We start from the raw sequence: 14,229 nt of genomic DNA, 5'->3' as shown, positions 1-14,229 counted from the left end.
CACTACCCACCAGAAAGACTTGTAAGTACATGACAATGAAAAGGACTGAGGAATACCATCCTACATCAGATAGCAAGAGATTCTGTCCTTGCCCTCAGTACACAGGCAAAATAATGTACAAGCTTAAAATTCAGTACAAAACACCATTTAATTTTCTTCTGTGTTTGAATGCTGCCTGATTTCAAGGACTGTCATTAGACACTGCAATGCTTCTAAAAAGCATGTTTTAAAAATTTAAATATCTTGTTGCATCATCTGAAGTTCAGTCACTTCTTGGTGTAGATTGGGTCATCACAGTATAGTGCGTAATATTAGTAAACCCTGTTTAGTATAAGATGAGTAAACCAAAACAAAGAGATGCTACTTTTATACCACATTGTCATCTACCAATGCATAAACCACATCAGAGTAACCTTGTTTGAATTTAATTTCAAAAGAAATTGAAAGTAGTAATAGGCTAATTAGATGTTGTTGTTTCTTCACATACCTCACCTATGATATATGACTGAAGGCACTACTGCATATTGACTGATTCACTTTCATTAACCAACAAAACAGAAATGCCCATTTCAAAAATAATCAAAATAAATTCTAAATGTGTGATAGGCGAAATCAAAAAGTATTGAAGTGAAAACAGGAACATTAAATAAGTGGCATACATACACTTACTATTGCTTTTTAAACCATTTGCAAACTAGAAGCACAAGACACTTTCTGCCTAGAACAGTTCATAAAATCTGATTGCTTTTTACACCACGACACCAGCAATGAGAAGTAACACTAGGAAACACTAGAAAATATACTGTTAAAATTAATGAACCAGTGATTCTTAGTGGAATCATTATCATAGCATTCACTTGAAATCCAGTATTAAATCTCCCTCATGCTCTTTGGTTTCACTTCTAGGTTTACCTTATCTTTTATTTTTCTCCAAGGCAGTTGCCCAACCACAAATTCCACCAACATGTAGAACAGGGACCAGAGGTCATCATGCCGACCCATTTCCTGTGAAAAAGAAATATTATTCAAATGCATCTTATAAATACCTATAAACTAAAAGGGAAGATAAATTTTTTTGGTGCTCTGGGGACTTAAATTATTATACATAAAAATTAATATGATCAACACTGCAAAACAAGTTCATATAATTAAATCCAGTAACTATTTTAAGCAGAACCATACGTGTGAATTTCCATAGAAGATACAGAAAAACAAAACAGAAGTTGAAGTGTGTTAAAATAACATTGCAAATTGTTATACTGGAAGAGGTTTTTATTCAGATTTCTTTAGTGTATGAGGTTAAGATGACATACTGGACATTATATATTTTATAAAACTCAGTAACTTCACCTTTTTAATTTGTTAACTTACAATACAATTGAACACCAAAGGTAACTATTAAAACCACTCTTATTTCTACAAGAAGAACTTTTTTACCCTTGACTACTGTATATTATACTTTCTTAAAATTTAGAAGTATAAGTTTGTACATAATAAATACATCTATAAGAAAATAAAAAAATGAAATCAAAAGCAACTGCATTACTGACTGCTTTCAGCTACATGAGATTGCTATGATATTCATATACTCACTCTGTTTCTATGAGCGTTGATGGATGCATATCGCACTGTTCCTCGAAAACCAGCGACAGCTCGAGGCTGCCAAAGAATAGAAAAAGAAAAAGATTGTCAGAAATAAACCCTCTGACTAATGAACTGGGCATCTACAAATTGAGTATGGAGCCACAACAAATATCATTTGAGACTTTTTGTTTTCTTTCAGTTAACTGTGTTTTTACAAGTTCTCAGCAGAAATCAAGCGGGCACCACAAACTGACATATGTCTTAGTTTTTTAAACCATTTATTTATGTCAGTTTTTGTTCTCCAGAGGTATCAAGTCCTGTTTACCTTATCCCTCAAAAAAGCTATATGGCAGAACTATTTCTCTTTTTCCTCCAATAATGAAATTATTTCTTGATTTTAACTATTTTGGGTTTTAAAATTCTGACAGGATCTAAACCACAGCTATTGCTTCCACTTTGCTAAAACACACCAATATTATGCGGTATGAACAGACAACCAGACATTTGTTGAAATGTACTAGCAACCTTTTCACAAACTATCTTCCGAAATAGCAAAACAATCTTTTTTTTTATTTTTTTTTTTTAATTCCAAAAGCAAAGAAAGCCACAGGTAAGTCTCAAAGCTGTAGCTGAGCAATAAATCGCAAGGGCTGCACTAAAGGCACCAATTTAAAATATTTTCAAATTTCTGAATACCAGTTTTTCTTCCCTGACACTCTAGATATTGTATGATCATAGGTCAATTGGTGGTTCGTAATCACAGAATATATTTTCCCATCCTTCTTTCCTTCAAATATAATGTTACAAAAAGAATTATATAATTGATAATATTAATAAGTGCTATACATTTACAATTTAAAAAAAAAAAAAAAATCAAACCATGGTGTTATTACTTTGCCTAAGACAGATATCCAATCTATTCTACTCCCTCCATTAGTTATTCTATATAGCAAGAATTGCCAGAACTGCTAAATTTGGTTTCTTTTACACAGTCTTATCTTATCAATAATTCTTTTCATTTCCTCTAACAGTGAATGTGAGCAACTTGAATTATCTTCCTCACCTTTGACTTGTACTTAAAGGGATATCGGTGATCTGTCTGCCTGCCCCAGACTCACAACAATTCTTAGGATTTTTAAAAATTTTGCACAATACATTGAAAAGCCTGGTTTGATATATACACCAAGATAACCACAATACAGAATTACTACCCTATTAAGATAAAACACTTCAGTCTTTCTCCACAGTATACATATAATTTCTTCTTACCCACCAAGAGATGCTACACTGAGAGCTATCATTTCAGTATGTCAGGACTTGCCATCACTGTCAGTAACCCTATTGATTAAATCCAGCAGGATTATGCAGCAAGATCTTTAAAAAGGGTTCAACAGCCCGTATAATCAATGTCTGTTAGAGTGGTACGATGAGAGCCGAACCAGTGTTAGCTAAGGTGCAGAATATTTTCTAGGATGTTCTTCACATGAACAGGTTCTCAGATGCAATTCCATAAATGTTACGTTTGGCACATTATCACAAAGTTTAAATGGTGATTGGAACACATTTTATGTTCAGGCAAGACAGACAATTGAGTTACTATCTTAAATCTTGACAGTATGTCATATTCCATACAGACCACTACCCTGAAATGAAGCATAATACAGTAGTTGCAGAAATTTCACAGTACCATGCAATTATAAAAACAATAGCCCAAAATGTTTTGGAACTGCTAAATTTCAGGAGAAACTGATTTTTTTTTAAAAAAAAGAAAGGAGTTAAGTCTCATTCTTAGTAGTTCTGAAGATTGGCAAACCATCCAAGCAAGAATAATATAGCACCACTGCCAAGACAAAATACAGGTAAATTTCCAGAAAGATGCGGTTTGATGAATACCACTTCTTCAGAAGGGCACTGAGAACTTAACTTTAGAACACCTGGAAATAACTCAGTAAATCCAAAGAGTATAAAGTTTGAGAAGATGAAGCCAAATGCTTACTATCATCAGCCTCTGGTCTGAAAGTTAAAAAGGAAGGACTATATTCCATTTCACTAAGTTAAATGTTTCCATTCTTCTAAGAATAATGAAAAACATGAAAACTAGGATGAAACAAGGCTTTTATTCTTAGGGTAACAACTTCAATTTCTACTTGATAACTAACACAAAAATATTCCAGTTGCTTGACAGTGAAATAAAGAGTAAGAAATGGCATATGGAATCTAAATTATCCCATCCAGTTTACAAAAACTAACAATCTCACCTATTCCAGTTCTGTCCTGGGGGAGAAAAGCCCATATGAGGAATTTCATTAAGTACCAATTCAATTACTGTCGAATGTTAAAGTCACTGCGATCCTTAGACATTCCTATGAAATTATTTGCCCTAAGTTGATTTCAATTATCTGAGAATCACCTGGCTGGAAAACAAACCAAACCACATTAATGTTGTTTCTATATATTAGCTTATCATGAAATGAGTTCTGAATTCTTTACCCCAGCAAGGACATCTAAATCCTTTTACAATCTCTTGTGTTAAAGTGTAGTTTGTATAAATCTGACTTAAGAGCATATGTAACTCTACTACATTTTAAGACACAATGAATACCTTTTAGTAATGCAGCTGGTCACTATTTAAGAGTGGTATTAGAATGTCACACAACAATAAATTAATTCTGTTGTGTCACTAACAACATGAATGATGGCTCTAGCAGCTCAAATCAAATTTGCCCATTTGAGACTAAAATTTATAGACTTCTGAGCATTTGCAAAACTTCTGAAACTGCTTCAGAGCTCTTTACGCATTTCACAACGGCTCATGTAGTAAAAGAGAAATGTTACAGGCAATAATAGCATCTTCTTGAATGTTTCACCGCATTTTTTCAAATAAAATCCCCCTCTGCTATTACTGATCATGTTAATTTGTTTTTAGACACCTCCAGTTTTTTTCCTATCTGACCTCGCCTGCTGCCAGTTGGGGAAAAAAAAAAAAGTGCCTTGTGGAAGCATTGTTTATAGTATTGTCTTCCAGATGGCTTATCGAAGAAAGCTGCTGCCACAGCAACTGAGCTTCCATAAGGCAAAGTAGATTTCCTTGTTAAGAAAAAAAAGCTTAAAAGGTCCAAATTTTTAGTCATTAAGGGTGACCTGTTAAGACAACCAACAGAATCTACAGCATTTTTGGAGCATATAGCTGTAATTTGTACTAAAGAGATGGTGAATCTTAGATTCAAATAAACCTGTGAATTCCACTGACGCTCTTGATTAAAATGGATCATGTCTATGTGCCTTTCCTTGACAAATGCCACCTTTTTTTTTTTTTTCCCCACTTGAAGTTTAGTGGGCTTTTTTTCTTCTCATCAGTCATAGACTGGAAGCAATTGTCACATTCGGGTGCGATCTTGATTCCAGAGATCCATTAACAGTCCACTCAGCAGTGGATTCCATTCTTCAGCTCTTCCACATCTAAAAGCTTTACTTAGCTTGCATTCATTCTGTTTCTTTATGGCAACTATTGTTACCATGTTTTTCCTTCAGATAGAGTATGAAAGCTTTTGACATAGACAACTCTTGAATTGGCATGGAAACAAACAGGATATTAAGAAAGAGTTCTTATATTCTGGAGTCATACTTTTGGCAGAAAAAAAGAATTCCTAGAAAAATTTGCATTAAACTAGTAGTAATGGCCATATAGATCACATTATTTAGTTCCTTTATTAGAATAAGGGATACAATTTCTAAGGATAGAGTTCTTCCATACTTAAATATGTATTTGACACACAACATCTCAAAAGCAACACTGAGATATTTACAAATCTTTTACAGAACTGTAACTTGTTTGGATCAGTTTACGTAAGTTTTTTCTAATATAATTAGCTCAAGCAGCAATCTGGAAGTCAGAGTTGTCTCAGATTTGATTACTATAACTAAATTCTTCAAATGCAAGTTAAATTATTTTGAAGATGCATGCATATGAAGTTAACCTTTTTACTGCAGTCATAGAAACTAGATAAATATGAAAAAACCCAGCAATAATGATTCTTTACATTATATCTGACGCATCCATGGTTCTTCCTGTGGCAATGACTGAGAATTCTTAAGTGTCTTTAGGTTTTGAATTGAGAAACCAGCTCAAGCAGCGAAGCCGACCTTCTCGGTGCTGCCTCTAAAGCTGAGTTCTAAAGTGCATAAGGGGTGGGTAGAGAAGCAGCCATCTACATTACCTCTGTTTCCCTCTGTTAAGGGCAGAATCCTCCTTATCTTTTCCATTTAAAAAAGTCGCTTTCCTAGTTCTTTTACCCAACAGGAGTATAGTTCCAGGGTTGGAACCATAGACAGTTCCAATTCTCTGGAGCCTTTTTCATACCAAATGGCTTCAACAATTCGCATTCCCATCCCCCCTTTTTGTGGATATAGGCTTTGCAATCTCATTTAATGCCTAGCATGTGTTAGCAGCAGTTTGAAGTAAATAAAAAATTCAGGTATCACCTAAGTAAAGAAATATCAAGCGGTTGAAATACAATTGCCATTACAATATGTTATACATTTCAATTAGTTGTCACCCACACTTCTAGTTCTATATAAAAACCACATCAGACACTAGTAATAGAGTACTTGCAACTTAGAACTCTTCATCGACCCATCTCCCACCAATTGTCAGTAGGATACATTATTTGGACTCAGATCTACATAAACAGAAGTTGGGATTTCCAAAAATTGATTGCAGCTGTCTGATCCTATGCTACCCAGTTCCAGCAGAAGCTGGGTAACAAGCTGAGTTAACATCTAACAGTACAATTCAGCTTTGCTATTGTGAGTTCTAACAGACGTGATGACAAATGAAAATTTAACGCCAACTGCCTGTGCTATAAAGAGCACCACAGTCTCCAATACAGCAATATTTGATACACGAGCCAGCTCCCAAGCTACTAAGTTTCCAATCTGGAGTATTTACTTAGTCAAAGTGATGCACCAGCTGAAAACAGCAATCGCTCCAAAGCTAATTCACGAGCAGATAAGAAGTCTGGTGGTCTGGAAGTGGTAACAACCTGCTGAGTATCTCTCACAAACCTGAACTTACTGCAGTGAAAAATCACACGGGATAAATCTGCCATGTGTATGTTTGCTTTGCCCTGTGCGATTTTTCTTCTTCCTCTCACACCAGGAGCTGAAGCAGAGATTACTGTTAAGAGGAAGAAGCTAATGCTCTGACAGAGAATTTTCCCAGACAGCAGAAATATTGTTTTACTTATGTCTGTAAGTAAAAATTTTACAGTTGTTCTGCATTATGGGAAGGCCTGTGCCCTTAGCAGACTGGAGAACAGAGACCTTCATTTTTAATTGTTTTGTACATATCATATTTAGCATTTATGATGATAATGGCATATATTAAAGAGTCTTATCAATCTAGTAGTAGACTTATTTTTGACTAAGGATAGAAGCAAAAGGTCTCAAGCAAGCTAATGTACATAAAATAACAGACTTCCTTGTTTTCTTCTAAACTATTCAAAATAATTTTTCATAACTCAGCGAATTTAGTCCATAGCTCAGAAAGATTAAGAAAACAGAGCTTCTGTTTTGATTTCCATTTGCTTCTATTTTCATCAGGAAACAAATTTTACAGGACCAAACCATCTGTCTTTGCATTACAACAGCTTTTCATTGCAAACAAACAGAACATCTCTCAAAGACTTTCAGTCCCCGGAAGTTTAATGAAAATTGATGATTAAAGACAGAACCCAAATTAGTACCTTGACACAGAGGCAGACAGTTAAATTAAAATGGCTCACATTAACAGACACCAATCAGCTGGTCAATCAGCAAGCACTTCAGATGGCAAGTAAGCACAGGCCTAGTCCTGAAACTGCAACTTTTTGTTATCATGACCCTGGTCAAAAAGGTAGGGTGGAGTATGAAGCTGAAAATACTAAGAAATTTGGAGGGCATAAGGGAAGTAGTACACAAAAACATAGGAAAGCTGTAAGTTTCACCATTCATAGAATCTTTTTTCCAAATATAACATCAAATCTCAGTGGGAAAATGATTCCTCTTTTTTTAAAGGACTGTTATAGTCCATTTCCCTAAGCGTCTATCTGTTCTATAGAAAATAAAGGAACTGCTATATCAGAATACAGAACAGCTAGACAGCACGCCAGAATTTCTAAATTAAATTGTTCAATGATTGTTTGATTACAATATCGGTGTTCTGCACACCACAGGAAAGGAGACAAAACCCAATATGCCCCAGCAACTACAAAGTATTGTGTCATGAGAATTACATTTTTTCCTTATCTGAACTATTTATTCTTTTTATTTTCGACCCAAAAACCCCAAACACCAGCTCACAAAGAATCTTCCTCTCAAAGAAATAACCATACGTTATTTTTAAAGTTTTAAATTTCATTTAATTACTGCAATAATGTTTCATAGAGATGTTACAAAATAATACCACACAACATGAAATTAATATATCCGTTCTACTTGTGTCACCTTCTAGGTCAACTCATAATGCTCTTTTTTCATCTTTTACATTAACTCACTACCTGCCTTTTTCACTATGTGCTATCACACAGGAGACACCAGCTGTTTGTAAGACTGATTTCCTTCATTTCTTCTTTGTCAGTAATACAATCACACATGCAAGAATCCTGTTTGCTGGATGCTGAAAATGCTACCTATATACATCATAAAATTGTGCCTGGTATAATCTCACTCTGTGTCCTTGAAGGAGATTATAGCAGACAAACATCAAATACCCACACTGGCAGGTGTAAGACAGCTTTATCATTATAGCTGCATAAGTATGTCACTGGTAGGTATATCAGAGCTATGCATTAGTTCAAAAACTTTTGAAACCTAACAGTTTAATAGTTATTTTAATCTCTTTATTCAAAAATAATGTCTCAACAAACCTCTCCAAACCAACTCCCTTGTCTTCCCTATAAAGTTATCACTAACTCAGAAATGGAGCTTCAAATGACGAATGTCATAACTCCTTCAACACATACTGATTCCTGCTGATAAAACAAATAAAATAAAGGAGTCTAAGCTTGGTCTCTCCAGCAAATAACCATTTTCATATAGGACATTTTAACATAAAAATCTAAACCTTCTTCAGTTTCTCCTGGGACTTAAGAAAAAAATAAAGCTGAATCAGGCTCCAGTCTTTTTTGACTTGGATGAAATGAGGGAAAGAATTCATGAGTATGTACAGATTATTTAAGAATGAGGCTATACGTTTACGTGTTGCACTGAATGGCTCTGATAGCATATAATAATTCCTTTGCTACAGAAGTGAAAGCTATAAAGAAAATAGAAAGCTGTAATAATTCATTTTAGACTCTTCAACAGAGCTCAATTTTCTGAAACAAAGCTTTTTTTTTCTTTAAAGTAGTTCATTTTTAACAAGCTATCAATTATCAAATGCTTGGCTCAGAATTTAAAAGGAAATCTTGCAAACCTCATTTATTTCCAAAAATATATGTAATGTATTCTGACTGATGCAGATGTAGTGAAGAAAAGCTGAAAGTGTATTTTTAAAATATTTGTTCTTCAGACATTTTTTGTTCTACAGTAGCAAAATGTACAACATTCAATTTTACAGATGTGGAAAGGCAGAAGTACGCTATAGCAGGAAGAGATAGGTTTTCAAAAAATCACCCTTGTGCTCTCTTCCAACATGACTTTTGAATCATTATTTATTAATAAAAACATTTATTTTAGAAACTAAGAACATACAGTCAATAGTTTCCAACTCTGTTTGCAGAAGCCTACTGCATTCTATTTGGCAGCTGAATTATATCACAGACATCTATTGCTCCTTTTCTTATTTTTATTTTTTTATTTTATTTATTTGCTGAACTAATTTTGCTGATTGCTGTAAAACACACGGGGAATGCAACAACCTTATTCAGATAGATTAAGATTTACACGCTAAAGATTTAAAATATTCTTTTGTTTATAATTTCTTGTTCACTGTGCTGCTGATTTATAGAGCTCAGTACAAAACTATTACTTATTTTTAATGTTTTACAGTCACAGCTCTTGAATCTTCCCTTGCAACTTTAAATGAAAATACATGTTAAATATGAGACAGGCAGTACAGCTGAGGAAGACGAGAAGGTTTCGAGAGGAAAGACAAACACTATTTTACTTGTTTAGGTGTAAACATGCAACTCTTGACTAATCACATCCCCGTGTAATGTACTTTTAGGGGTTTAGAGAGAACATCATTGAGAAAAGGTAGCATAAGGTAAATACCGGCAACAAAATACTACTTGACAGGATGATACAACCACTGACCAGTACATTTAGCAAAATGACATGGACCATTACTCTACAGCATCTCGCTTTCAATAGTTTTAGTCAGGTTTGGAAGAGAGGTCTTTTTAGACCAGTTAAGACATCTTAGCCAATTATTTATTATATGCTTAATATGGAGCACTATCAATTGAAACAGCTCCCTGGAACTTTTTTATACTATTTAATTATTTTTCATGTAATCCACTGCCATTTACTACTCTACTCATAAAACATGTCCTAGCTGTCCATGGATTTTCCTTTAATCCGTGTCACTCAAAGCAGAGAATGTATCAAAGAAATGCTGAAGATACAGTGTATCCGCTCTTTAAATAAAACCCAAACCTGATAAATTACACAGTTTTTTGGAGTTGACCAAAGTGCTGCCAATCATTTAAATGTAATAGGCAGTCTCAATTTAAGCTGAATTTTGATCCAAATGCAACGTTTAGTAACTATTCTTGAAAAACTTCCAGTTTCTAGACTCTTATTTATAAAAAATACATTCCACCAAGGTATTATTCAAGAGTAATTACTAACAAAATATTCATATCCGTTGCACTGAGGCAAATAAATAAAACTGCACCAGTTTTAGTTTGTAGTATTTGTGGACCACTTCCAAGACTTTTTTCTTAATGTAATATCAGTGTTTGCAGAACCATTCCCAAATTTTCGTGAAGTAAAAAACTAAATAAAAGGATTAATATACAGGAAATGTATACCTTCTACCCCTGTATTTAACTGAAGTACAACAGATTTCTAAATCTTTCAAAATGTATTTCATACTCCCTTTGATATTTAACAACACAACTCCATGCAGGGTGAGGTTTTTTTTGTTTGGTTTTGGTTGCTGGGGCAGGGGGGAAAGGGGTGTTTTATTTGGGGTTTTTTGTTGGGATTTTTATTTTTTAAGAATTCAGCTTCTTAAGGTATATTTCCAGGACACCTTCTGCCATCCTAAAGTGAAAGAAAGACAAAAACTCATTTGCTGGAAAATCGTCAGAACCTGAGGGCACCAAAGAAAGGCAAGTAGCAGTTATCTGATTTTGTACATAAACACCTGAATACAATAACATGTTCATTGTTCAATGTGAACAGGTTTGTAATTGCTTCCTTAGACAATAAAAAGATTTAAATATTTGCATCCACAATTGCTTTCACTGCATTTTTCTAAGGTTCAGACTGTACAGCAGCTGGTGTATCCTCTGCTTCAGCAGCAGTCAGAGACAATTTTGTTACTGACAAGTCACCAGCAAAGAGCACAGGTAACTCCTCAGAAAATTTGGTGGATACTCTCCTTTGGATTTGAACACTTTTGTTAATGTTTAGAGTAAGAGTTTTGTGACTCCCTTAATGCAAAGCATATCAGAAAAACATCGTTACATTTCCTTGCTGTTCTAAATCAGGACTACCCAGCTTGCTAATGTTTAAGATTTCAAATTACCAGGTAAAAAAAAAATAATAATCTAGCAAGTCAGATCCAAAATACTGTAAAGATCTGCAATGTAGAAGAATGTAATTTTGATTTTTTACTTATTTGAAATAAATACAGGGAAGTTTAGACACCTGAAACTGATGTCATGTTAAACTAACCTATGAGGGTGAGATTCCTGTCGAAGCTCTTCGTTGTGTTTAAATAGGAACTGAGGAGTGACCCAAAATCTAGTCACTGGGAAGGGCAGGAGAAAGATGGGGAGACAGGGGAAAGCAGTCATAGGGTAACACTCCCTTTGACCTAAAAAGACTTGTTTATCAAAAATACAACTGCTCTATGGGCCAAGCAGTCTCCTCACAATACCTTGTAACCCCCTAGGTTAGGATACTTGCAAAGAGAAAACCCACGTTCCAAACTGAGCATCAAATCGGGCAAAAATGAGTTCTCTATCTCTGCTGAGCCCAAATCACCAGACTCAGGGGGACTGGCTGTTAATCTGAATAATTCTTTCTGCTGCCAGTCAGTGAGAACTGTATACTGAGTAGAAAAAACACAGACGTTTTAGATAAAATGCTTTTATCTAAACACTACTTTCTTATGGATAGCTTTTCACTGTATTTTTCCCTACCTCTGTCAGCTCCGCTTGCACACATTATACTATCTTCTTTGTAAAACAAATAAAATTCAGTTATTTGTAACTTGAAGTTTACATAAATAAAAGACCACAAAACTCAGGATAGTTGAATTTAAGGACTTTTAAAGAATTTCGACCTCAAAATAATTTTTAATGTTAATCTGTTTAAAAGCAAAGACTAGCAGCTTCTTTTTTATTTTCCTTTCTTTATATTAAACTTAATAGTACCTTAAAGAACAGTTGTGGTTAACATGCACTTTAAAACAGGAGTGATGACAACTGCCCAAGAGCTAGCTGTAGCACTGGTGATATTAAGAATACAAATGTCCTTTAGATTTTGTCCTTCAAGGTTTTCTATTTCTGTACCGTAGCTGACACCTTCACTTTCCATTATCACCATGTAATAGAGACATGTAAACTGAAGGCTGTATGAAGTTAGGTTTACACTGAAAGAGAATAATTTATTCTTTGTCTCGAGAAAACATGGATGCTAGTACAACTTACTGCAGCTGTCACTAGGACAATGAGAAACAAAATGGTAGGTAAAATAACCCTTCGACAACATTCTCAAAAAGCAATAAGCAGTAGACTACGAATCTCATAAATATACTAAATTTACATCCTGCTAAAGGAATTTGCCTGATGATTAGAGAAAGTCTCCCTACAATTAAATTCTAATTACCCTTCTTTGCAGTAATCAATTCTTATCTATACCATTAATTCAATTATTGGCTTCCTCTCTCCAACAATTTATTCCCCTGCTGCTGTTTGCTCCTTCCTTCTTTCAACAGGCTCCATCATCCCCAGCAGTTTCTCTTCTTCCCACACACATTTTTCTCTCTTCCAATCTTTTCCATCGCCAGATAAAGCTCCTCCCACCAATGTTTCCTTATCAACTTCTATTCAAGAATTTAATTTTAACACTATCCCTAATACCTGCATCCCAGTACTGTCCCCAACATGTAAAATCTAGTTTCAGAAGCCTATAAATATACATTACTGCCCAAGTTTCCATATTCTTCATCCTATTCCCAGCTATACATGTATTTATAGGTTTCCTAAAAGTATATGTGGTCAAAATATACTTTGTTCCAAGCAAATAAAAATAAAATGGACAAAGAGTCAGGGTTCAAACCACCGAGAACAGCAGCATAGTTGCAGAAAAGTTTGTGCACGTGCCATTTGTTTATGCATGTTTTTCACAGTTTAGAACAGACCATATTAGAGATTGATATTTTACTATTTAGGTACTGCATTTGGGTGTTCAGAACAATTTCATTCTAATAAAATAATACTAAATCTCCAATGCACATAAATCCATGCACAGGTGAAAAAAAAAAATCAAAACTATATACTGTAAATAGTGAATTATACGTTAGAGTGAAAATATTTCCAAAGACCTTATCTGCACAAGTTATACCGTTTCCTATTACTCTTAGAGTGAATATACAATACATAGAGTAAGTGGCAGAATAGCTACACTTCATCTGTATTCTAAGGCACACAATGCTATAATAGTATTACCTACATCGAGAATATTACATTTGCATTTGCATTCAAGATCTCACCTGAAAAATTTTAAGTTTTTTTCATGATATGTTTAAGTCAGACTTCAAGTTCTTTAGCTAATAAAACAAGGTTAACTAAGTTGGACAGAAAATATAAAATAACATTAGATAAGCTCTCATTTTTAAACAAGTGTGAATTACTCCACATCTTTCCAAGCACACTACAATACACATTTGTCATTACTTCCTTTCTTACATCCTTCACAATCCTGCAAGCTGCAAGAAATGTTTCTGACTTTTAAGTTCTAACCAGGTAATAGTGTCAGGTCATAAAACTTAATGAACCGCAGCGCTTCACTACTCTCTTCAACACATTCATACATTTTACAAATATCTTATTACTGAGATACAAGGGACATATCCCTCTCTCTTCAAAGTCAGTTCCTCACAAACAGTCATTCAGACAGCTACAAGACAAGGCAACTTTGTTAAAATGAATCTATTTCAAAATCAGGAGTTTAAAAACACAGTAATTCTTCTGATTGATAACTATTTGTAGCATACAATAGCATAACTATTTGTAACATAAACATTTGTAGCAAAAGAAGTTTGCAAAGCATTTTTATTGCTTTATATTTTTATGTTAAACTATTTTTCTTTCTGTTATGAACAGATACCAACTGAAGCAGACCACTGTAGTAAAATGACACTATAATAAGAAAACTGCAACTACAACTATTTCATTTTAGGGCTAATACCTGGAACAAGTGGGACAC

At 34.3% G+C, this 14,229-nt stretch overlaps 1 protein-coding gene across 1 annotated transcript in view; it reads right to left on the bottom strand.

Moving 5' to 3' along the window:
- Positions 1-14,229, bottom strand: part of TTBK2 (tau tubulin kinase 2) — a 67,258-nt gene that overhangs the window by 32,478 nt on the left and 20,551 nt on the right. The window contains exons 6-7 of the mRNA XM_065635876.1: positions 1,594-1,659; positions 913-1,005 (exon numbers count right to left, since the gene is read on the bottom strand). Coding sequence (XP_065491948.1) covers positions 913-1,005; positions 1,594-1,659 — 159 coding nt within the window. The remainder of the gene's footprint in view (positions 1-912; positions 1,006-1,593; positions 1,660-14,229) is intronic.

Source organism: Caloenas nicobarica, chromosome 5 (assembly GCF_036013445.1).
Source record: "Caloenas nicobarica isolate bCalNic1 chromosome 5, bCalNic1.hap1, whole genome shotgun sequence".
NCBI classification, from domain to species: domain Eukaryota; kingdom Metazoa; phylum Chordata; class Aves; order Columbiformes; family Columbidae; genus Caloenas; species Caloenas nicobarica.
This window is presented reverse-complemented; position numbering and strand designations above follow the sequence as displayed.